The sequence below is a fragment of the Rutilus rutilus genome (genome assembly GCF_951802725.1).
Source record: "Rutilus rutilus genome assembly, chromosome: 10".
Taxonomy (NCBI): Eukaryota; Metazoa; Chordata; class Actinopteri; order Cypriniformes; family Leuciscidae; genus Rutilus; species Rutilus rutilus.
In genome coordinates, this window is record NC_140215.1 from 38,755,031 (window position 1) to 38,780,525 (window position 25,495).

The 25,495-nt window shown below is 39.4% G+C and overlaps 2 protein-coding genes across 6 annotated transcripts; one reads left to right on the forward strand and one right to left on the reverse strand.

The window, feature by feature from the left end:
• Positions 1-2,358: 2,358 nt before the first annotated feature.
• LOC311298816 (T-cell surface antigen CD2) lies at positions 2,359-6,591 on the reverse strand. Its single transcript, XM_084422070.1, has 6 exons — positions 6,469-6,591; positions 5,674-5,967; positions 5,291-5,539; positions 5,114-5,191; positions 4,534-4,683; positions 2,359-3,606 (listed from the first exon to the last, which is right to left on the reverse strand). The coding sequence occupies exons 1-6, from the start codon at positions 6,524-6,526 to the stop codon at positions 3,434-3,436; spliced, it is 1,002 nt and encodes a 333-aa protein (XP_084278196.1). The 5' UTR covers positions 6,527-6,591; the 3' UTR covers positions 2,359-3,433.
• A 5,917-nt stretch (positions 6,592-12,508) lies between these two features.
• On the forward strand, positions 12,509-23,979 carry LOC311298098 (uncharacterized protein). 5 transcript variants are annotated; one of them, XM_084420775.1, is made up of 14 exons: positions 12,609-12,623; positions 12,714-12,810; positions 13,802-14,092; positions 15,247-15,495; positions 15,588-15,692; positions 15,811-15,849; positions 16,635-16,673; positions 16,844-17,332; positions 18,239-18,292; positions 19,809-20,297; positions 21,061-21,306; positions 21,407-21,472; positions 21,627-22,226; positions 22,419-23,979. In XM_084420775.1, the coding sequence occupies exons 2-14, from the start codon at positions 12,759-12,761 to the stop codon at positions 23,042-23,044; spliced, it is 3,345 nt and encodes a 1,114-aa protein (XP_084276901.1). In that variant the 5' UTR covers positions 12,609-12,623; positions 12,714-12,758; the 3' UTR covers positions 23,045-23,979. The 5 variants fall into 5 exon arrangements, with proteins under 5 accessions (XP_084276900.1, XP_084276903.1, XP_084276902.1 ...); XM_084420774.1 differs by having other exon boundaries at positions 12,509-12,810; XM_084420777.1 differs by lacking the exon at positions 21,407-21,472 and having other exon boundaries at positions 12,509-12,810.
• Positions 23,980-25,495: the final 1,516 nt, after the last annotated feature.

A 25,495-nucleotide genomic window follows, 5' to 3' on the forward strand; every position in this document is an offset into this window, starting at 1 on the left:
TCATCTTTAAGCAAGTTATTCTTATTAGCTATACCCAGAGCCGGCCCAGCCACTAAACGACCTTTGCAATTGCAAAGGGCCCTGTGGCCAGCAGAGGGCCCCCTAAAGTCACTGCTACAACGCTCTTTATCATGATATTTATCATTATGCATCATGATAAGCACAGTTGTTATTTATTTATTTCTTATAGCGATTAACAATTTTCCCGCGACCGCGAGTCTTGACCCTGAAATGTCCCTATGATGTCACTCGTTGTCAGTCAGTCAGTTAGGCCAATTTATACTTCTGCGTCGGGTGCGCGTAGTAGGTACGGCATAGACGCGTATCATACGTCGTACCCTTCGCCGTACCCTGACGTGCACCTCCTCAAAAATTTAACTACGCGTCGCGGTGACGCAGACCGCAAGATCTGTGATTGGTCGGCTTGGTAGCATCGCATTTCCTCCTACACATTTCCGGCGTGTTCTTCTGCACCGCCCGTCATTTTTAAATTCGGTTCAACCGTCAACAGGTTCACAGGTCGCACGTACCATCTCCTCCGACGCCTTCTCTCGTTTCTGCCTTTTAGTTTTAGTGATTTCACTAAAGCTGTTTTTCCACCCCGATAAGCTCCAACTCCAACATGATCCACTCTCTTTCAGACGCTAGTAGCCTAAACTCAAAACAGCCGCGAGGAATCTAAACACAGTGGAAAATTAAAACCCGCCCCCGCCAACTAGCGTCTCAGTGGTGTAACTGTAGAGCAACACAGACATAACGCAGAAGTATAAATGCTCACGACGGAGTCACCTACGTGCGTAGCCTACGACGTACACTAGGGCGTACACTCGACGCAGAAGTATAAATTGGCCTTGTCGTGACTTTGACGTCGAGCGTTGACGATGTCTGAGAAAAAAAGAAAATATCTTTCTGGAAATGAAAAACTTAAGAAGAAAAGACTGGAGGAAGAGAAGAAACAAGAAGAAAAAGGTATGTAAGCCTAATTGTCCGATACCTGTATGGATAACGTTAATAATCTGTATCTGCACAAAGTCGTATATTAACATTAGCCAAAATCGCGCATGTATTAACTTTCATTACCGCTACAGTTGTTTACATGCTAATAACATGCTGCTGCATGAAATTGGTTTAGTATTATGCCTATTATTCGATGTGGTGTTAATGCATTTAACAGCAATATAAACCCAGATTGGCTTCTAACTTACACTAAAGGGCTAACACATTAATTTATTCCTTATGTCCAGGATCACTTTTAAAATACATGCTGCCAGTGAACAAAGCACTCATCTTTTTTTTTTCATTGCAGCTCCATCAATTCCTAGTTCACAAGAAGCTGACAATGTTGGTAAGTTCTGTGTTTTATTTATAGAGATAGATACATTCCCCAGTGGTTGTAGTGTCCTGTCCTTTGCTCATACATGAAATTTGTCATGAGGTGGGTTTGTAGTAGCTGTTTTATTGAGCAAAGCTGCTAACGTTGAAAATACAATTTACCTAAAGTAACTTTAAAAGAAAATGGCAGATTGCATTTGTAAATCTTCCAGGTTTGATGCTAGGGACACGGGTCATTTCAGTTCAGTCAGTCAATTACATTTTTTTTTTTTTTTAGCAGGTCCATCCATCCCTACCTCCAGCTCTAGTGTCACACAAGAAGCTGACAATGCTGGTAAGTTCTGTCTTTTATTTTAAACTAGATTTGTATAGTTCTATTGAAATGTTATTATTGTTTTTTTTTTTTTTTTTTGTTACTATTGATCTTATTTGTGGTGTTTTAGATGTTATTGTTTTGTTTATTTGAAAGATTCTAACATTTGAATGTTCTATTTATTTATTTATTTATATATTATTTTATTTAAATGTTATTTTATTTGCTCTATTTAATTTAAATTATATATATGCTTGTGCCTCTTAAATTGTTGTCAATAAAAGATTGGTTTGGTCAGAGAAAATCACTTTATCAGTCTTTTTATTCAGCAAGTTCATCAATGTGTGTTCAGCTTTCACTTATAATAATACAAATAATAATTCATTACATTTATATAGCGCTTTTCTAGGCACTCAAAGCACTCTACATAGAAGGGGGAATCTCCTCAACACTTCTGCTCAGCTCAGTGGTATCACTGTTTTTTTCTGTTAGACATCAAACATAGTAGATATAATAATAATAATAATAATATGTATCGTATAGTTATTAGGTAGTCATTGCTTTTCTTTAGGCCTTAAAATGGTCAAAGGGGCCTCAAACCAAATTTTGCATAGGGCCCCCAAAGGTCTAGGGCCGGCTCTGGCTATACTATTAGCTACATAGATTAGAAAACAATACATTTTTAAAGAATAAAGAAACATGGAAAAACACTTGCATATTCATGAGGTTGATTTTATTCATTTAGAAAAGATGTGGAAATGTGATACCAGCATGTCTCATTTTCCTCTCACATATAACCAGGTTAACCTTCTGACTGCTTGAAAAACCACATCCCACTCATTTTTCAATTGGACGCAAGACTTACGCAATAATGTGTTTATTCATTTGACGTTTCAGAAGTCATGTGGAGGCACAATGGAAAATTCAAATACATTTGAACGGGAGATCAAGAAGGCAGACAGAAGAAAGCACATGTACCCACATCTTCACACATTCAAACCAAGTGTCAGAATCACATTTACACTTACCACATGTGAGAAACCTCAATGTAACTTACTGGTTCACTGTTAAACTTTAACTTGTTATTTAAATGGTGAGATAAAACACTTAAGGGCACCGTTTTCATAAAGTGGACCCATTTCTGTTTCATGGATAAAAAAATCTACCTTTTACGTAACTTTGCTAACTTGTAATTTGTTGCTGGAAGCCATTTAACAGTAAGTGTGCAGTAAATTTTAAAGGTTTTTTGAGTCTACTGAACTGTGAGAGCTCTGTGTTACGCTGTTTTCTGAACTCAACCACAATTCAGTGACATCAGTTAAAACAGGAAAAGTGCAAAAAGTCTGTTGTGCTTGCATGTACGAAGGTGGTCTCGCTGAGCCCAATCACATAACTTCACACAGATCCTCATATAATCGACGGAAATGACCTAGATTCAGTGAGATACATACAGTACACTTACAGAGTATTTATGAAACTAGAAATGCTGTTTGTTCAGAATAAAAGTTGACATATAAAACAAAGTTATATTAACTCAAACATACCCAAACAAACTGAGAGACTAAACTAATATCACACACACACACAGAGAGAAACATCACATCTTGACAAATAAGCTTTTTTTAGGCTTCCATTTGTGCTACTTCATTGTTTCGATGACTTTACAGTTACTCTGAATTGTTTAAAGCTGTAATAATGAAGAATGAGTAGATGTGTGTTTTGACTGGTGTATTTTCCATTCAGCTTTGGTGTTGTTGGTCTCAGAGTCTCGGGAAGGCCAGGTTGTTCTCACTGGGGTTGAAGAGCAGGAGGACCTCGAGAGCTGGGCAGGGGTGGAAGAGGACGCAGGCTTTTGGACGGTCTCTGAGAGTCCGATTTCTGCATGTACTGAACATCAGGCTGATCGGTGTAGTCGTACTGTGTACCCGGCATTAGAGAGGCGAGTCGAAACTCAGCTTCCTCTGTGGAACAGACGGAGACAGCAGAACGTGAAACGACCGGTCGGTTTGAGAATTTTCAGAATATTCAGATATTTTATATTAGTTTGCCCCGCTTCATCTATACTTATTTGCGTGGTTGTGAAACACACCCCATTATTACCTCAATCAGACCAACAAATGGCTGTTTTCAGCTGTTTGTCTGTTCTAAGTGTGAAGACAAACACAGTATGTGACGGATGTGTCACGGATATGATGGCTGTAATCAAGCGCATGATGAAGGAGATGCTATAGGACACTTCAATCCAATACTTGAACAAGAAAACGTACAACCACATATCACAGAGAACTGAAATAATGCTAGACAAGAGACTGACTGAAACATAGCATTACAAGACACCGTTTTCAACTAAAAAAGTAAAACTTTTTATGGTTTTGGCCGTTCGTTTACACGACAATGTAATGTGTTTGGGCGCCTCAAACTTTTGAAACCGGGTTTCAAAGTGCAAGTTTTTGAAAACGGTGTCCGTGTAAACAACAACAAAGAAAAGACGCTGATGTCATATACATGCATATTACGTGTTCAGTCTATATTGTTTAGACTACATTGTTATCGCCATCTAATGGCCTGGCAGCAGAATACAGCGCTTTTAGACATTTTCGCGGATCCGTGTGAATGGGGATCGCTTTGACAAAGGTGTCGTCTCTACGCGGAAAACTCAAAGGAAAAACGTCTCCGTTTCAAGCATATCGTTGTCATGTAAACGTACCCTTAAATGAATGGGCAAACAAGATAATAGACAAGACACACCTGAACTCAAATCAATAGTTAGTAACAAACAGGGAGAGAATGGAGAACTGACCTAATTAACAGACAAGAGGATGAACAAAGAAACTCACACATGAACTGAACAGAAAACAGATCAAAACACAAAACATGACAACTCTTACCCTTGGCCTTCCTCTTGTTTCGTCTGCAGCAGCGACAGACACACACGAGGCAGATGATGAACAGAACCAGGAGGAAACTTGCTCCTCCCGTCAGGATCACCAGCATCCACCAGAAATCCAAGCCAAATAGCAACTCCTTCTCCGACACAACTAATAAAGGATCAAATACAAATAAAACATTTTCATCACCACCATTTATAATTTGATATGAATTTAATATGTGAGAATGAGACTATAGAGTGATTTGAGACATAAAAAACTAGCATAGCGACATATGAAGTCAATTTTCTTTTACAACATTCAATGATACAGTTTAGCATCATTATACAAAAGAATTTTGTGATTGACCAATTAGAATCAAGTATTCCAAAGTACTGTAATATATGTTATGTAAATGGCTTTATATGATCTTTTTTGTGCAAAAGAACATTTGAACAATAATGATATAATTTCATGTAATACGTGTTCATAATTTAACTTAAGAGACAATCAAGGTTGATAAAAGGAGCTTCATAACAGAAATCCCTCAATGGCAGAAAACATGATCATGAGGAAATTTGGGACCAAAATAGACAATTACCATCTTTTTTATTTTTGTTGTTGTTGTTCTCTTCTTTTTTGCTTTTCTTGTCTTCATTGGTGTTTTTTGCTTGTGGTCCTTTAAAAGGGTTATAAAATATTCTTAGAGTCAACTAATTAACCCAATGTTGTCCTACATGAGAATAAACATGTGAAGTGATTTGTTCTGCTATATAACCTGTGTCAGAGCACTTCGGCTGAACATCTTTTGCTGATTTATTGCTGATCATGTTTCTGAGTGTGCATGAGAACCTATCTCCAGGTGTGAGCTCAGACGAGCTGACGTGTAAAACGGCACGCGTCGTGTCGGACTTCTTTCCGTTTTTCGTCCAGGACACAGAAACCTCACTGCTGTTCAGTGGACTACAACTCAGATTGACTCCGTTTTCTACACACTCGAACATGACTGTAGGTTCAGGCACTGGCTCTGAAACACACACACACAACAACAGCAAGGCTCAATGCTGACACACACTTGGTCTTGCTTTGAACGGGCAAAAAGAGAGGAGAGAAATAACTCAATGCCTTAAATCGCAGCAGACCACAAGCTATAGTACGTACCTTGTACACAGAGCTGGTGTGTGGTTTTCTTTATGAGCTTTCCATGTTTATCGTGGACTTCGCCTTCGTACTTCCCAGATTGTTTTTTCTGTATGTTCTCCAGTATCAAGGATCCATAGCGGTCAACATCGAAATCATGTATCTTAACTTTTGAGCCCTTTTTTGAATATACCCTGCTGCTTACATTATATGTCCAAACCAGGTCGTTTTCCTCTTGTAATTTTCCAATATCCAGTCGAATCTCAACTCTTTCACCCACTGCTTTGTAGATACATGAGGAGGATACAAATTTACCTAAAACAATAAAGTGGTGCAAAAAGTTTGAGAATATTCTGTTGTGCTGCGTATCAAGCACACATGACCTTTCATGACTTGATCTGACACATTCACAAGAGAAAAGACTGATATCTTAAAACACTTTTACTCAAAGAAATGGGTCTTACATGGGAAACACATGAATGGGTGAATTAGTTATTCATATGAAACCAAATGCAATTCTATGAAATGTGATTGGAAGTAATTTAATTTGTTTAAAAACGATCTGAAAAAAGCAGAAAAGAAAATTGGGTTTGCGTTCAACAACTTTAATGACTGATAAATGAAACTAAAATTCAATCCAAAACCAAAAACCGCTCAATTGATTTCTTATTTGGTGAAACAAACAATTCACTAAGAAGAACATTTTGTCTATAATCAGACAAGAGGCATTACAGAAAAAAAAAAAATATATATATATATATATATAGATAGATCTTTTTTAATTATACATATGTATATAATTGATCAACAACTTACCAGAAGAGAAGATGAAGATTAAATCAAAGAGGAGAATTAATGTGAAGTTTATCATCATTTTCGAGCGAGTGAGTGAGCAGTTTTGTTGTAAGATGTCAAGATCTCAGTGGTTTAGTTTCCTGTAAGTGTGTGTCTGGGAGTGTGTGCGAGTCACGCTGTAATTCAGTGATTACAGTATAATGAGATCATTCTTATTGTCTATTGTTGAGAATAAAACTATAGAAAATGCATTGTTTATATATTGTAGTCTCTGCATTGTTAATATACAGTATTGATAGTTTATATATAAATAGTGACTTCTTCATTCATTTTCACTGTAATACACAAATCATTATTTTTAATCAGCTCATATGTAAAGAATGAGTTCAATGGTTTTTATGCTTTGAATCCTAATATATATATAATGTATGCGTGTGTGTACCTGATATAGGTTACGGGAACCAAATGTCCCCACAGAGATATTTTTGACTTTGTGGGGACATTTTTTATTGTTTTGTCTAATGTGAGGAAACAGCTTATAAATCATATTAAGTGATGTTTTTTGACAATGTAAAAATGCAGAAAGTTTTTTGTGTGATAGGTAGGTTTAGGGGAGAGAATATACCGTTTATACAGTATAAAAACCATCTATGCAGAGCCCCATAAAACATGAAAACACAACATTGTGTGTGTGTGTTTGTGTGTGTGTGAGTGAGAGAGAGAGAGAGAGAGAGAGAGAGAGTGTGTGTGAGAGTGTGTGTGTGAGTTTAATGTATTTGTAAACATTTAAAAAACTCTTAATATGAATGCAATTAATGTCCAATAAAGGTTGGCTTAAAGCACTTAATTTATTCATGCTTATCTATGTGTTTGTTTTGCAATTGATCACAATAATTTCAATCTCTTTATTTAAAAAGTCTTTGAAAATGACTTTTACTTTGCAATTTCTGTCCAGGTTATTTCTCTCAAATGAATAAGTCATCTGAGCGTGCAGTGCAGTGCTGCCGTCTGGAGGAGATGTGAAGGAGAGACAGTTCCCCACTGTACCGGAGTCAGTTTCAGTTTTAAATTCAGTTTCTTGGAAAGACCGACTGTATGTGCGAGACTTCAATGTGTGACACACTTAAAGTGCAGTAATATGATAAAACAATTACCCAAAAAACTAGTGTGTTGATTAGTACCTTATTAAATTAAAATACTTGGAAAACAAATACCCATTTACAACATCCAGCAGCACAACGAACTGTTTCTGCACAGATAAATTATAACTAGAGACTGCTGACAGCGAAAGCCACGCACATCAAGTTTAAAATGACCGATCTCACTCTTACATTAAAAATAAGTGAAAAATTAATCATTCATCATTGGGTTACAAGCCATTTGGGTTAAAAGTAACCCAACAGTTGAATTTAGGCTACTATTTATTTTTATTAATTACATTATTTATATATATATATATATATATATATATATATATATATATATATATATATATAACCTAATGATGTTAAAAATGACCCAAATGGTTTTTCTTTGGGAAAGTAACCCAACTGACCCAATACGTGTAACCCAATGTGTAAACAACCCAATGTTTTTTACTGTGTATGCCGAGTAATGTCAAGTTAAATCAAGTCACCTTTATTTATATAGCGCTTTTTACAATACAGATTGCATCAAAGGCTCAGTCGGAGAGACCAGGCTCAGTCGGAGAACCCAGGCTCAGTCGGAGACCCCAGGCTCAGTCGGAGAGACCAGTCTCAGTCGGAGAACCCAGGCTCAGTCGGAGACCCCAGGCTCAGTCGGAGGACCCAGGCTCAGTCGGAGGACTCCAGGCTCAGTCGGAGGACCCAGGCTCAGTCGGAGACCCCAGGCTCAGTCGGAGAACCCAGGCTCAGTCGGAGAACCCAGGCTCAGTCGGAGACCCCAGGCTCAGTCGGAGAGACCAGTCTCAGTCGGAGAACCCAGGCTCAGTCGGAGACCCCAGGCTCAGTCGGAGGACCCAGGCTCAGTCGGAGGACCCCAGGCTCAGTCGGAGAGACCAGGCTCAGTCGGAGAACCCAGGCTCAGTCGGAGAGACCAGGCTCAGTCGGAGACCCCAGGCTCAGTCGGAGAACCCAGGCTCAGTCGGAGAGACCAGGCTCAGTCGGAGGGCTCAGGCTCAGTCGGAGGACCCAGGCTCAGTCGGAGACCCCAGGCTCAGTCGGAGAACCCAGGCTCAGTCGGAGAGACCAGGCTCAGTCGGAGACCCCAGGCTCAGTCGGAGAACCCAGGCTCAGTCGGAGAGACCAGGCTCAGTCGGAGGGCTCAGGCTCAGTCGGAGGACCCAGACTCAGTCGGAGACCCCAGGCTCAGTCGGAGAACCCAGGCTCAGTCGGAGGACCCCAGTCTCAGTCGGAGGACCCCAGTCTCAGTCGGAGAACCCAGGCTCAGTCGGAGAACCCAGTCTCAGTCGGAGACCCCAGGCTCAGTCGGAGAACCCAAGCTCAGTCGGAGGACCCCAGGCTCAGTCGGAGAACCCAGGCTCAGTCGGAGAGACAAGGCTCAGTCGGAGACCCCAGGCTCAGTCGGAGAACCCAGGCTCAGTCGGAGAGACAAGGCTCAGTCGGAGGACCCAGGCTCAGTCGGAGGACCCCAGGCTCAGTCGGAGAGACCAGGCTCAGTCGGAGAGACCAGGCTCAGTCGGAGACCCCAGGCTCAGTCGGAGAACCCAGGCTCAGTCGGAGAGACCAGGCTCAGTCGGAGGGCTCAGGCTCAGTCGGAGGACCCAGGCTCAGTCGGAGACCCCAGGCTCAGTCGGAGAACCCAGGCTCAGTCGGAGGACCCCAGTCTCAGTCGGAGGACCCCAGTCTCAGTCGGAGAACCCAGGCTCAGTCGGAGAACCCAGTCTCAGTCGGAGACCCCAGGCTCAGTCGGAGAACCCAAGCTCAGTCGGAGGACCCCAGGCTCAGTCGGAGAACCCAGGCTCAGTCGGAGAGACAAGGCTCAGTCGGAGACCCCAGGCTCAGTCGGAGAACCCAGGCTCAGTCGGAGAGACAAGGCTCAGTCGGAGAACCCAGGCTCAGTCGGAGACCCCAGGCTCAGTCGGAGAGACAAGGCTCAGTCGGAGAACCCAGGCTCAGTCGGAGAACCCAGGCTCAGTCGGAGACCCCAGGCTCAGTCGGAGGACCCAGGCTCAGTCGGAGAACCCAGGCTCAGTCGGAGAGACAAGGCTCAGTCGGAGAACCCAGGCTCAGTCGGAGACCCCAGGCTCAGTCGGAGAGACAAGGCTCAGTCGGAGAACCCAGGCTCAGTCGGAGAACCCAGGCTCAGTCGGAGAGACAAGGCTCAGTCGGAGAACCCAGGCTCAGTCGGAGAACCCAGGCTCAGTCGGAGACCCCAGGCTCAGTCGGAGGACCCAGGCTCAGTCGGAGGACCCCAGGCTCAGTCGGAGAGACCAGGCTCAGTCGGAGAACCCAGGCTCAGTCGGAGAGACCAGGCTCAGTCGGAGACCCCAGGCTCAGTCGGAGAACCCAGGCTCAGTCGGAGAGACCAGGCTCAGTCGGAGGGCTCAGGCTCAGTCGGAGGACCCAGGCTCAGTCGGAGACCCCAGGCTCAGTCGGAGAACCCAGGCTCAGTCGGAGGACCCCAGTCTCAGTCGGAGGACCCCAGTCTCAGTCGGAGAACCCAGGCTCAGTCGGAGAACCCAGTCTCAGTCGGAGACCCCAGGCTCAGTCGGAGAACCCAAGCTCAGTCGGAGGACCCCAGGCTCAGTCGGAGAACCCAGGCTCAGTCGGAGAGACAAGGCTCAGTCGGAGACCCCAGGCTCAGTCGGAGAACCCAGGCTCAGTCGGAGAGACAAGGCTCAGTCGGAGACCCCAGGCTCAGTCGGAGAACCCAGGCTCAGTCGGAGAGACCAGGCTCAGTCGGAGGGCTCAGGCTCAGTCGGAGGACCCAGGCTCAGTCGGAGACCCCAGGCTCAGTCAGAGGACCCCAGGCTCAGTCGGAGGACCCCAGGCTCAGTCAGAGGACCCCAGTCTCAGTCGGAGACCCTAGTCTCAGTCGGAGGGCTCAGGCTCAGTCGGAGACCCCAGGCTCAGTCGGAGAACCCAGGCTCAGTCGGAGAGACCAGGCTCAGTCGGAGGGCTCAGGCTCAGTCGGAGGACCCAGGCTCAGTCGGAGACCCCAGGCTCAGTCAGAGGACCCCAGGCTCAGTCGGAGACCCCAGGCTCAGTCAGAGGACCCCAGTCTCAGTCGGAGACCCTAGTCTCAGTCGGAGGGCTCAGGCTCAGTCAGAGGACCCCAGGCTCAGTCGGAGACCCCAGGCTCAGTCAGAGGACCCCAGTCTCAGTCGGAGACCCTAGTCTCAGTTGGAGACCCCAGGCTCAGTCAGAGGACCCCAGGCTCAGTCGGAGGACCCCAGTCTCAGTCGGAGACCCTAGTCTCAGTCGGAGGGCTCAGGCTCAGTCGGAGAACCCAGGCTCAGTCGGAGAACCCAGGCTCAGTCGGAGAGCAGCATCTTTACAGAAAGTGCATGAGTCCACATTACAATCTAGAGTGTTCTGTTATCAGAAGTGACTGTCTTAGTTATGCATTTCAGAAATTAAGGTTATTTTCGTAAACGAAAACTGAAACTAAGACTTTCTAGACTATTGGTCAAAAAACATTTTCGTAAACTGAAATAAAATAGAAATTTCAACATTAATGAAAAATTAAAACTAAACGAAATAACAACAGTTACTGAAAAACTAACTGAAACAAAATAATAATTAGCAGAAATAAATAATCTTTTTCGTAATTAATAAGCTGTCATCCTGTAGCCTACCGGAAATTCACTTTTTTCCATTCCACTGTGCTACTTTATTTTTCAATGTATGACCGCTGCGCTCGAGTCTCGCGTCTTCTGCAGCATCACGTGCATGACACGACGCTCTAAAAATGCGGCACTCAAGTTAAAATAAGTTCAACTTTTAAAAGACGCGTTTTGTGCGTCTCAAGACCTTGCGCTTTTTCCCCATTCCTCTGCCCGCGTCTTTCTGTGTGAACCAGCCCTAAGAAGCAGAAAGGCCCAAATAAGTATTTCCACCTCATGCAAATACAGCTGTACCTTAATTCCAGGTATAAGATCACCATCTCATGTGAAACTAGCCTAAACAAGATAGGCCTATACCACACATATTAGACAAGATACCACACTGAGCAGAAAACGGAAACAACAAATAGCATGTCTAGAGCCCAGAAATAGACGTATATTTGTCAGAGTAGAAGTAGGCCTATACTAAATGTCTGGTCTGAAGAGAACATTTGAATATGTGTATAAGTATATGATTTTAAACGATGCAATAGACAAAAAGGGATAAAAGGATCCAAATAAATGGATCAATACAAGAATAATGTTTGAAAGGATTAATCATTGAAATAACCTTAAAGAATAATCGTACGCATATCATTTTCTTTTTCTTATACACCACGTTTAACAAGATTTCATTTTTAATATTATTATATAATTTTTACTTTTTAGTTGCATTTGTTTGGTTCTTTGTTCATCCTCAAACAATTATTTTATTTTTATTATCAAGAGGTTTTCACAAGAGTTAACTGCAAACTGCAAACATTAAACTTTGCTGAAATTAAATGTCTTTAACTGGAAGTGTTCTGTTTTACTCTGCTAAACTATAATTACTAAAACTAAAACTGAAACTAAATCTATAAAAACTAAAAAAAAATGTGTTCACAACTAAAACTAACAAAACCATTAATGAAACTAACTAAAACTAAACTGAAATTTATAGGAAATTTGAAAATGATATTAAAATAAACACTAATTTAAAAATGCAAAACTATAATAACCTTGATGTATATACAAAATCACAGTTAGCTAAAAAAATATTAATTTAAACAATAATAATTTAATGCAGAAACAATGAGCTCATTGAAGTAACGAATACTTGTTTGTTAACAAATAATTACATTAAGAAAATATAGCATTGGTGGTGCTATGTTTTGTGATCGCTTTTAGTGAGAAAATCATCATGAAAGAGACCATTAGCTGTTATATAACCGGTTGTCGTTTACTGCATGCGTCACTTATAAAGGTGCGTTTACACCTTCAGTCTCCGCCCACAGTTTCAGGAGGACACTCGATATAACTTTAAGCTGAGTTTTCTGTTCATTGTTCCTTTACTCACTGCTTCAAAACGGTGTGGCGAGTTTTTAATGGTTTATTTGTTTTGTTTTGTTAGCGTTAGCTGTCGAGATTTATGCAGTCTCCATTAATTATCCCCGCACAGGCGCGCGCACGGGGTTAAAAAGAAACTCTCGAGACCTGAGGGAAGATGGCTGTAACTAAGAGTTTGGTCTTCATTACATGTCTCTGTTTTGCTCGAGGTAAGTCCACAGCTTTTTTAACATGGAGATGAAGTAAAACAGACTATTCCCCTGTAATCCAGGTGCAATGACCTGTGCGGGAAACAGAAACTTCTGGGCAGGTCGAAACATACAGACATTCGCAGTAATAAATGCTTCTTTAATAAGTCATTGTTTAAAGAGTTCTGGAACGGGGTATGAAGTATTTAGCATTTAAGGAATAGTTGAAGCCAGACTAAAAAGATTAAAAGTCGAACGTTTGTAAACTTTGGTGAATCTCTCTTTGAACGCAGGACTTTAGCTGAACTTTGGACTGAAGCTGTTCTGTGATCTTGAACTGAAACACAAAACCTTTATTTGATAAGATCAGGCTAGAGATTTATACCAAAATGGGATTTGTTGTTTGTTTACAATATATATATATATTTTTTTTAACCAACAACTTGCAGGCTGGTAACTTGATTTAATGAAACATCCAGAACAAGGTCATATTTCTTTTCAAAATCAAAGGAATAAAGTCATTGTATTTAGCATAAAGACAATTAAATCTCAGGCTCTAAACTTTAATGTAGTTTCTATGCATAATTGTATTATTTATAATTGAAGTATCTATTGTTTTAATTGTTTAATTGATATTACAAATGTATTACAGTATATTTACTGTTATATAGTAAAGATTGCTGTATTGCAGTAATGATAATCTGTCATTAAATATCGAAACATGTAGGCTAGACACATTATGGCAATGAGAATGTTGGGGGAATATCTTGAAAATTGTTGGTGCATTTAAACATTTATTAAAAATGTTAAATTTTTAAATATGGTACAGTGCAAATAATAAAATATGCTTAATTGTCTCATAGCAGAATATTATGTCCTGTATTTGTCTTTTGATTTTAGTGTAAAATATGACCCAGGTTTATTTTTGTGAGATTCACCCATTGAACTTCACTAAAGAAGAACCATTGAACCAAAGAACCTTCACTAATAGTGTCTCTTTCATCTCCTATAGATTTTGTTTTCTGTGATGACTATGAAGAAACTGGAAAAGAAATCACACTTACTCCAAGCATCCGTGGAAATCCTACAGAAATAGTGTGGAAACACAATGGGAACATGGTTCTGTGGTATGACGGGAGTGAGGTGGTGGAGTACGGCTCGTTCACTCGACGTTTAGTGATTGATTTCGAAACAGGACAGCTCACAATAAGAAAACTAACCAGCCAAGACAGTGGACAATATACGTCTAAAATTGTGATCAATGGGAAAGATCAGACCTCCAGTCATACCGTGACAGTTTTGGGTAATCTATCTATCTATCTATCTATCTATCTATCTATCTATCTATCTATCTATCTATCTATCTATCTCTTACCTTACCGTCTGTAGTGTCAAACTACAAGGCTCTTCTGCTTGGTGAAATTCAATATTTTAGACTAATGTATATCAGTTGTAGCAGATTTTGTTTCAAGGGAAATATGTATATTTAATCATAACTCCTTATAATTAATTATTAATATTGAATTGATTCAAATTACAATCAGTTCATCTGTTCGTCCAGCGAACACTCAGTATTGTTCGTCTATCAACTCTCAGAAAGGATATTTTTCATGGCCACAGAAAAATAACGCTGTATAGCATGTAGCTGTGATTACATTGTTAAATTGACGTTGATTTAAAAGCAGAGACTAGAATCAAAACTCACATGAATGTGCACAAAAGTTTTATTTAACTAAATCCAAAACACATAACTGATCTAAACAAACACATACACACAATCACGCATACATGGGAAATGAAAAACGTGAGATTGAATGAAACCGAGTTCAGAACCCGGGGGAATGAAGCGATCAAAAGAGTCATTTAACCATCTTAAGGAACCATCAGCTTCTTACTTCAGAGCACCTTGTCAACAAGAGGTCTACCGCTTATACTAAACCCCTGTGTCGTTAGATAAATGTAGGATACATGCAATGCCTTAGCTGTCGAATGAGCGTCCGGTTGCAGCCTCAGGAGAAAGTCTTGATGGCTCAGTAAGTCAATGGAGTTGAAGTTACAATCAGTTTCTTCTTTGTTGAACAAAGAAATGAACACTTGCGGTGTTAGTTTGACTCTGTTATGGTCAAGGAAGTTATACACATGGCTTGATTATTTACTTGTGAATAATACAATATTTACCAAGCCTTCCTGTAGCTCAAACAGTAGAGCAGGGAAAGCAAGAACTGATAAGAATGTAAATGTGTACCTTGAAATGCTTTGGATAAAAGCGTCTGCCAAATGCATAAATGTAAATGTACCCATAAATATTTAAAACAGAGAAAGTGACGTTAACAATGTTATTGATTAATAATCAATAACCTTGATTATTAACTGAAACAGTTTTAGTTATTGATTAGTAATCTCAAAATGAGCAAATATCCACTGATTATCACTAATGCCTCTGCTTTTGGGTCTTAGATGTTCTGCCAGAGCCTCAGGTGACCTGTGAACCGGATGAGACTTCGAATGTTAAAAAACTGTTGTGTTCGGTGGAATCCCGAACTCAGCTGAGATATAAATGGAGAGGACCGAATATAAAGGTTCAATCGGGACCAGAGCTTCTCGTTGAAGAACAGGAGGAAAACCGTGACTCGGTCTATACCTGCACTGTGGAGAATCAAGCTAACAGCAAGAGCACAGACTTTACTCTGAGAGACTGCCACACAGGTTCGCCAGCCGATCATTCAACACAACTGTTGTAGATGCCTTGAGACTCTGATGCAGATGCTTTACGTTTACACTATGTCTTTTGTGTGCAGGCGGAGCAGGGACTGCTGTACTTGTTTCAGTCATAATAGTAACAATACTTCTCATCATTCTGCTTATTCTACTGGGAATATTCTTATACAGACGTAGAAAAAAGTGTAAGTGCCATGAAAAAGTATTCAACAATTTGCTCTCAAAATACATCTTAATTTGACATCCATGTCTCACAAAGATTATATTACAAAGATTTTTTTTGTCTTGTACATGGATGAGCAGTAAGGCAGCCTGGCAAGAAACCACCAGACCCTGAACATGGTAAGATCAGGGTTTGTACAGAGCTTGGAAAATGTTAGATTTTTAACTCTTATGCTTTCAAGGTTTGAGATGCTTTCAATGTTTGACATGACATGATTTGGCATCTTGTGTGACTTGTGTGAAAAACAATACAAATGTTGCTCTTTCTACAAAACAAACGTTTGCAAGTTATATAATTTTGCATAATATGCTTTAGCCAAACATCCATATTAAAATAACATCATTATCTCAAATAGTCTTATATAAATATAAATAGTAGTTCTTTTATTACGATTTTTTTTTCTTTTTAATTGCTCTAGTTAGCAATTTCTTGATGACTGTCTGTCCAGGAAGCCTGGCTTCCCTCAAAATCTCATCAGAAATGTATTTTGTCTATGTATAATTAATCTCTCTATTTATTAAATATTCGTATGCATTTAATATGTATGTGAATGTAAGTTAAATCATATCATGACTTCTGTGTGCAGAATCACAGCCTATAGGGCTTCAGTTGAAGTTTATGGGAGATAGATAAGCCATTGATTTCAAAGGGGCAAAGTCAAAGATATAAAGCTTCAAGCTTGGGATTCACTAAATGATATTTGCCTATAATTTGCATATAATGCCCTGCCTTATCTAGTTGAGGATTGGATGAGCTCCTAAATATGCAGGACTTTGCAAACTTGATAGTTCTTGTAATTTATAAGCACTGCCATAAATTCACTTGTAGACATTTAATAGAGCATAAGCATTTTATCTAATAAAAGATAATTTTATGTAATCAATAATGTTTTCTGTTAATTTAGGTAGCCTGTTGAGAAACGACCCAACGGATGTCATTCCAGGTAACAATTACTATTTAGTATTATTATCAACACTAGACATGCTGACATGATATTTACAGTGGTAGCTGTTGCTCGTGTTGCTGGATAACACTATAAACTCACTCTCAGCTCTCACTGAGAATGAACGACGCTTGAATCTGCTGTTAATGTCTTTGAATGCTTTGTTTCAGGTTCGTCTGAAGCCACACTCCCTAGTCACACCAGACTTCCCCCTCAAAAACCATCTATTGTTGATAAGAAATGGCATCAGGACAATGGAGCAGAGAGTTCAGGTGAAACTGATGAAGAACAAAAACTTTTGGAAAAAAAATCGCAGGAACAAAATCTTAAACAGAGTCCACAATCTGCTGTGTCAGAAACAAACCAAGAGGACACCGGAAGTGGAAATGAAGGAGATCTAGACAAAAATGAGAAGAACAGCAAAAATGCAGTTGAAGCAGAAGAAAACATTTACAGCAAACCTGATGAAACTGAGAAGGAGAGACATAAACAGAGAGAAGAAGAAGAGGAGAAAGAGAGAAGTCAGAAACAGGAGAGCGGAAATGAAGAGAAGTTTCCTGAGCATCAGAACGAGAGAGAAGAGCAGAAACCTGAAGATAACCGTGAGGATAATCAGACACCAGGAGAGAAAGAAGAGCCGAAAGACAGACGAGACACAGGTAAAACACTGATTATATGTTTGTCTGGAGAAACAGAACATGATTCTGAAATAAACATCTCATCTGGATATAAAATACCATTTTTATTACTTCTGTAATGTTTTTAAATTTACATAGAAGGAGTTTTAAAGGAGCCGTATGTAAGATTGTGTATAGAGCGGTGTATCCCCTCCCCCTCCCCCCTGACTCGAGGTTGCCAGATAGGCTGCAGGATCCAGCAGGAACGTTTGTAGCTGCAGCTGTGGTAACTAGAGCTGAGCTGGCAACCCAGATGCCGAAACACTACTGACTTCGTGATTGGTAGATAGGTGGAGGGTGGGGCTTCAGGCCAAAACACAAGATGACAACATCAACATCAGTTGAGGGCTGCAACTTCACTTTTTAAATGACAATATCCTGGCCGGACTACTGTTGTCAGTGATATAAGTATTTGAAATGAACATGATTTCTTAATGTCTAGTGACATATCAGGGCCATTTTATGATTAATTCAAAAACATTTCTTACATACAGCTCCTTTAAGGGTTTGTTCACCTGATTTGTTGAGTCATTTTTTGGTTAAAAAGATAGATCACTCCAAAAAATTGGTCTTTTTTTTTCTCTCATCATATCAGCAACATGATGGATATCAGTGGAACACAAAAGGAGAGTTTCAATCATCTTCACACAGCTCTTTTCAAGTAGATCTGTCAAGCTCCACAAACTACATTAGAAACATAATAAAAGTGATGAATGTGATTGGATGAGCTCCTAAATAGGCAGGACTTTGAAACGAGTGACTAATAACTGACAGTTGGTGACATTTATAAGCACTGCTGTAAATTCACTCAGAGAGTTAATAAAGCAAGAGCATTTAATATAATGAAAGATCATTTTAAATAATAAAAAATGTTTTCTATTAATGTAGGTGAAGGCCAAAACCTGTTAAGAAATGACCTTCCGCCACCGGTCGTTATGACAGGTAACAAATGATTTATTATTATTATTACTAGGTCTGAGTGATATGGCCAAACAAATTATTGCAACAAAAATTTTCATGTCAGTCAATTCCAATAATTATCACGATAAATGTCAGATCTTTATTTCTTTCAAGTTTAAAGGGAGATTTATTTATTTAAAATTTTTTTTTTTTGCTTCTAAGTGAAAGTTGTAGAAACCAGACCGTTGGTTGTGGTTTTAAACTACAATTTTAACATCTGTAGAAATTGAAACAACCTCATTTCTGTCAGGACCACTATTGTCAAACACGATTGACAGTTAGCACACAGTTTGGATTGGTGGTATGGTTCTGTCTGGGCAGCCTAGCATGGATAAGAGCAGCGATAACCCCCTTAGGGTCTGAACAGAACAGAACCAACATGAATGTATGCAGATCATTAATTCATTTTAATGTACAACATATTTAGAGAATTTTAGTCTGATGTGAGGGGAATCAGAATGGACAAGAGGAGGAGCTGGGGAGGGAGGAGGGTAATTTGCTCCTGAGAAACGCGATAGCTGCTGATAATACTGAAGGAGCTTATATATGTATACAGTGATAGGCGTCGTATTCCTATAGGTAGATGTGGATCAGCTGAGGGTCACTGATGTGAGCTTGACTTACGTGACCTGCCAGAACTGACGCTACGCTTGATTTTTAAATGGTACAATGTAAATATTCTGATTGTTTGAATTTTATTAAAATAACCCATTGGACTTTCATAGTAGCATACATTTTAGATCATGATAACCACAGTTAAAAGCACACATATATCACCTCAGTATCATGGTAAAATGTAACTATATAGTTTCTATGGTATTGTATGAAAAACAGTAGCCTAAATATATTTAGTATAAATGCACAAAGTTTAATCACATAAAAAAAAATATGTCATTATATTCCATTAATCCTTTAATAAATGCAAGGCATGTCTTAAATTTGATATTTGATTTGATTAGCCTTTATTGTCTCCTAGCGGAGAAATTCATCTTGGGCATTCGGGACAACAGATGAATATGTCAATATGAATATCCCACATTCCTGCCATAATACTATGGTGCAGTTAGTGTTACTACAGTAAACCCATGGTAAATGATCGTGATTTATAGATTGAAAAGCCTTCAGACTGTATCGTTGCGCAGTGTTTCTCCTGTTTGTCAGCGCTGTTTAATCTGGCCATTAAATTATTAACTCTGAGCGGATAAATGGTGCGTGTGGCGTGGTTCAAATGAGTAGCACTGGTTCATTTCCTTGTTTGGCACATTAACATTATCGAACATTTTTCGAACTCTTGTTATCGTTTTATCGAGGAACATTATAGCGCAATAATTAGCGTTTTATCGCCCAGCCCTGATTATCACTAGACATGCTGACATGATATTTACAGTGGTAGCTGTTGCTCGTGTTGCTGGATAACACTATAAACTCACTCTCAGCTCTCACTGAGAATGAACGACGCTTGAATCTGCTGTTAATGTCTTTGAATGCTTTGTTTCAGGTTCGTCTGAAGCCACACTCCCTAGTCACACCAGACTTCCCCCTCAAAAACCATCTATTGTTGATAAGAAATGGGATCAGGACAATGGAGCAGAGAGTTCAGGTGAAACTGATGAAGGACAAACACTTTTGGGAAAAAAATCGCAGGAACAAAATCTTAAACAGAGTCCACAATCTGCTGTGTCAGAAACAAACCAAGAGGACTCCGGAAGTGGAAATGAAGGAGAACTAGACAAAGATGAGAAGAACAGCGAAAATGCAGTTGAAGCAGAAGAAAACACTTACAGCAAACCTGATGAAACTGAGAAGGAGAGACATAAACAGAGAGAAGAAGAAGAGGAGAAAGAGAAAAGTCAGAAACAGGAGAGCGGAGATGAAGAGAAGTTTCCTGATCATCAGAACGAGAGAGAAGAGCAGAAACCTGAAGATAACCGTGAGGATAATCGGACACCAGGAGAGAAAGAAGAGCCGGAAGACAGACGAGACACAGGTAAAACACTGATTATATGTTTGTCTGGAGAAACAGAACATGATTCTGAAATAAACATCTCATCTGGATATAAAATACCATTTTCATTACTTCTGTAATGTATTTAAATTTACATAGAAGGAGTTTTAAGGGTTTGTTCACCCGATTTGTTGAGTCATTTCCTGTTAAAAAGATAAATCACTCAAAAAACAAATGGATCTTTTTCTCATCCTCATGTCAGCAATATGATGGATATCAGTGGAACACAAAATGAGAATTTCAAGCATTTCCACGCAGATTTTTTCAAGCTCCACAAACTACATTATAAAGCATAATAAAAGTTTCATTCATGTAGCTTGTGCACTATGTTCCTATCCATGAGTATTTATGTAATAGCTTATAACATACAGACCTAAATGTTATTCACTGAAAGTTTTCCCACCACAACTCTCGTATTTAATGGAGCGCATTAATGGAAAAATTTAATCTTCAGTCTGTTTGTCACACAAGGCTTAAGGAGATTGGGAATATAACACATGAGATGTATGGACTAATTTTATGGTACTTTCATGGTGATTTTATTGTGTTTTTGTCCGTTTTGATATTGGTCACTATGAACTGTTGAATAAATACGAGTTGTGTGAAGATTAAAAAAAATACTCCTTTTGTATTCCACTGAAAAACTAAGGGTTTAAAGCAGACCTCAATATCAGAAGCATTAACCTATCATTAGGTGGAAGACACACAATTACTAATTTTCTACTAATCAATTTTGAAATCATAGAGACTGTGAGTCCACAATCTGCTGTGACAGAAAAAATGGATTCAGAAAATGAAGCAGAACAACAACACAAAAACGAGAAGAAGAGCCAGAGTGACAAAGGTGAACAATCAGTTGAGCAGCAGAACGAGAGCATGAGAAATCAGAAAACCAAAGATACGGCTAATAGTGAGGATTACATGAGACCAGGAGAGAAAGAAGAGAGAAGTGAAGAGAAAAACCAGGACGGGATAGACAGAGCAGACACAGGTAAAATGCAGATGATGTGTTTGTCTTGAGACACAAAACCTTGCAGACAAATCACTGGATTCTGAAATAAACATCTGATCTGTTTTTCTGCTTATTTCAGTGGAAGCTCGCGATCATCCCGCCGTGGATCAGCTGTTGGACGATGAAGCTCTCAGTTCTCCGGCGGGTTAGTTTCTGCCTTTTCTTCTGACCTGACTTTAACTGTGTACTTATTGTCTACACATCCAGTCCAGATTCAGAAGATTGATATTGTCATTTATTAGTCATTTGAACAAAGTGTTTGAATGAGTGGATGACGTTTCTTATCTTGTTCAATTTAGTAATAGATTCACCATGCCTGGAGAAGAAACCTATAAACAGCAGTGACTCGTCTTCGAGTCAAACTGACCGAAGTAATTACACAGAACAAGACAAAGAAGAAGAAAGAAAACGTCCTGGACTGGAACCGGAAGGTGGCCAGGAACAAACCAATCCTGATCCAGAGACCCAAAGCTGCAAACAAACTGATTCAGACACTATAATAAACAGTGTGCCTCAGCGGCTGGGACACGACGATGAGTTGAGTAGACAAGATGAAGAAGTGCAAACAAAAAATCTAAAACAGAGTCCACAATCTGCTGTGTCAGAAACAAACCAAAAGGACACCGGAAATGAAGGAGATCTAGACAAAAATATGAAGAACAGTGAAAATGTAGTTGAAGCAGAAGAAAACACTTGCAGCGAACCTGATGAAACAGTGAAGGAGAGACATAAACAGAGAGAAGAAGAGGAGGAGAAAGAGAAAAGTCAGAAACAGGAGAGCGGAAATGAGAAGTTTCCTGATCATCAGAACGAGAGAGAAGAGCAGAAACCTGAAGATAACCGTGAGGATAATCAGACACCAGGAGAGAAAGAAGAGGAGGAAGACAGACGAGACACAGGTAAAACACTGATTATATGTTTGTCTGGAGAAACAGAACATGATTCTGAAATAAACATCTGACCTGACTTTAACTGTGTACTTATTCTCTACATATCCAGTCCAGATTCAGAAGATTGATATTGTCATTTATTAGTCATTTGAACAAAGTGTTTGAATGAGTGGATGACGTTTCTTATCTTGTTCAATTTAGTAATAGATTCACCATGCCTGGAGAAGAAACCTATAAACAGCAGTGACTCGTCTTCGAGTCAAACTGACCGAAGTAATTTCACAGAACAAGACAAAGAAGAAAGAAAACGTCCTGGACTGGAACCGGAAGGTGGCAAACAAACTGATTCAGACACTATAATAAACAGTGTGCCTCAGCGGCTGGGACACGACGATGAGTTGAGTAGACAAGATGAAGAAGTGCAAACAAAAAATCTAAAACAATCTGCTGTGTCAGAAACAAACCAAAAGGACACCGGAAATGGAAATGAAGGAGAACTAGACAAAAATATGAAGAACAGTGAAAATGTAGTTGAAGCAAAAGAAAACACTTACAGCAAACCTGATGAAACTCAGGAGAGACATAAACAGAGAGAAGAAGAAGAAGAGGAGAAAGAGAAAAGTCAGAAACAGGAGAGCGGAGATGAAGAGAAGTTTCCTGAGCATCAGAACGAGAGAGAAGAGCAGAAACCTGAAGAACAAACTGGCCAGGAACAAACGGCAGAAGAAAAAAATCCTGACCCAGAGATACATGAGGAACAAACCTGCGCTAACGTAGATGAGTTGAGTACCCTAATGATGAAGAAGTGCCAAATAAATGAAAAGTGACTGATACAGGCCAAAGCTTTAAATTGATTGATAATAATGCAAAGGTTATGCAAAATGAAGGCGAAACTGAAGTGCAATTACAAATTCAACATGGTGGACACTTAACTCAACCAGAAGATAGTGGTAATAGTGGACAGAGAGACATGAGCAATGAGCCAGAACAAGACATGAAGGAGGAAATGATCCACCGGAAATGAGTCAACACGTCAAAAATGAACAAAAGTTACAAGACTGTGGTGTAAATGTCTCTGATTCAGACTAGATAACCAGTGACATGCCTGTGCCAGAGGACAAGAAACAACATGCAGTGTAGGACAGTCATCGTTCAGCGCTGGATCTGAGCACACATACGGTTTCTGGTGGAAGAACAGATGTTGAGATTAGCAATGAGGGAGGTGAGGTTTTGAAAGATGAACAGACAAACACTGGTGACCTAGAGCCGTGTGGAGGGAGTAGTGAGAGTTGTGAGAAGGAAAACACTGGAGGAACATCAGAAATAACAGAAGATAATGAAGGAAATGATGGACACGTTCTACAGCAGGTGAAAACAAGATGTAGAGAAGGAACAGTCCAAATACTCCGGCATCAAATTGTGCCATCTGAATAAAAACTGTGGCTGTCAATATTTTACATTAGTTTAGTCCAGTGGCAAGAATACGTTAGTGAACGCTTTGAAACTATATCTCTGTGTTTCCAATGACTTTATCCAGCCTGCCGTGTCAATGCTCACTCAATATCATACATTTTTGAAAAGTACTGTACAGCTGTTTGTGTGTTAGTTTAGTCAATATTGTTTGTTATATAGATTATATTTGTCCATAATTGTAGCCTAGCTGAAGATCAAACCACATTTTATGAGTAATCAATGCAGAAAACTAGTTTTTGCCATGCAAACGTGCGTTTAGCACCAGCCTGTGGTTTACAGAAGCATTATGAGAAAAGTGGAAATGTATTTTAAAGAAATGTAATTGATGTATATGCCAGTTACATACAAAATATTTATTTTAAAAAAAATTGGCAAAGACAAAATATATTGTATATGATCACATATATTATTTAAGGAAATATTGTTATGGTTGCAGTTGTCTTCAGCTCTGTTTTGAAGAAAGCTGAAGAAGTGGCCATAGAAAGCTTAGGTGAGGTGGGATCAAGGTCAATTAAGGTAAAGACGATTACAGTGACAGTGACAACTAATGTTTAGTACATTAGGCATGCGAGAGTGAGTCTGTTATTATTGATGCGCAAACAAACTGTATGTGCGCTCCTGCCTCACTGATCACTATAACATCAGATTTCTGCATGAACACAGTTCAGTGTGGCCTGTGTGTAAAATGAAAGTCCTGCGAGTGTTTTATAACGGATGCTCATGAAGAAGTGGGTTGAGGCAGTCTGAAACTGTTCACTTCTGATGTCGACCCACCTTCAGAATCATGCGTTTTGAATTATGAATTTTTCTTTTGAATTATGCGTTTTTCTTTTGTATTTTGCGGTGTTTAGTAATTCTGAATGGATCCGTAGAGTAGCTGTATAAATGCAGTCAGGTCAAAGCGGAGGGTTAGGGATCTTTTGGTGTCTCCCTGTCCTGTGGATCTGTTCGGGACTTGAGTACTTTTAAGTTGTAAAGTGTCTGCTTTGAATCTGTCTTATATATTGTTTTAAAAAGTTATAATTGATAGCTATTATAATAGCTTCATTTTACAAAGTGTGTTTGCAAAAAGAATTCTGAAGGTTTAAATCTATCTTGAATTTATTTTGTTTAAAAAATAACATGCAGTAGAAGAGTAATAACACTAGGAAACAATTTATATATATATATATATATATATATATATATATATATATATATATATATATATATAAAAGGTTTAAAAACAAACACTTCTCTTTGCTGCAGAAGTACAGTATAGGAAATGTCATCTTAGGGGATCTTGCAGGATCGATTTGGAGAAAAAGGTTGAGAGCCACTGGTTTGTTGGTTGGAATGTGAATAATAAGGCCCTATTTTATTATTTTTCTTACACAAATTTAACAAACCAAAATGTCTGTGATTGTTTCATTTAATTAAAAACATTCTAAATATTAAATCTTTTCTTGGCTGATTTCTAGAAATCTGATAAAAAGGACTTGTACTTTTTAAAATTGTGTTTGTATATGTGTATGTCCAGATGCTTATTTGTTCACATGTTTCCCAATGATTCAAAGAAAGAAAGGTGAGTACATGATGACAGAATCTTCTTTTTTGGGGCGAACTCCCTTAAAAAGTGTGAATGATTGTTGTTTAAATTATTAAATTACATTTAAAACAAATTGTGAACATCTTAAAATTAGGCTACTGGTTGGCCTGTAAACATTATAGTAATCAATATGCACACACACACACACACACATGACACACACACACTAAAGTAAAAAGGGTAACCCGTGGTTCAAAGAGTTTTATCATTTTTGATA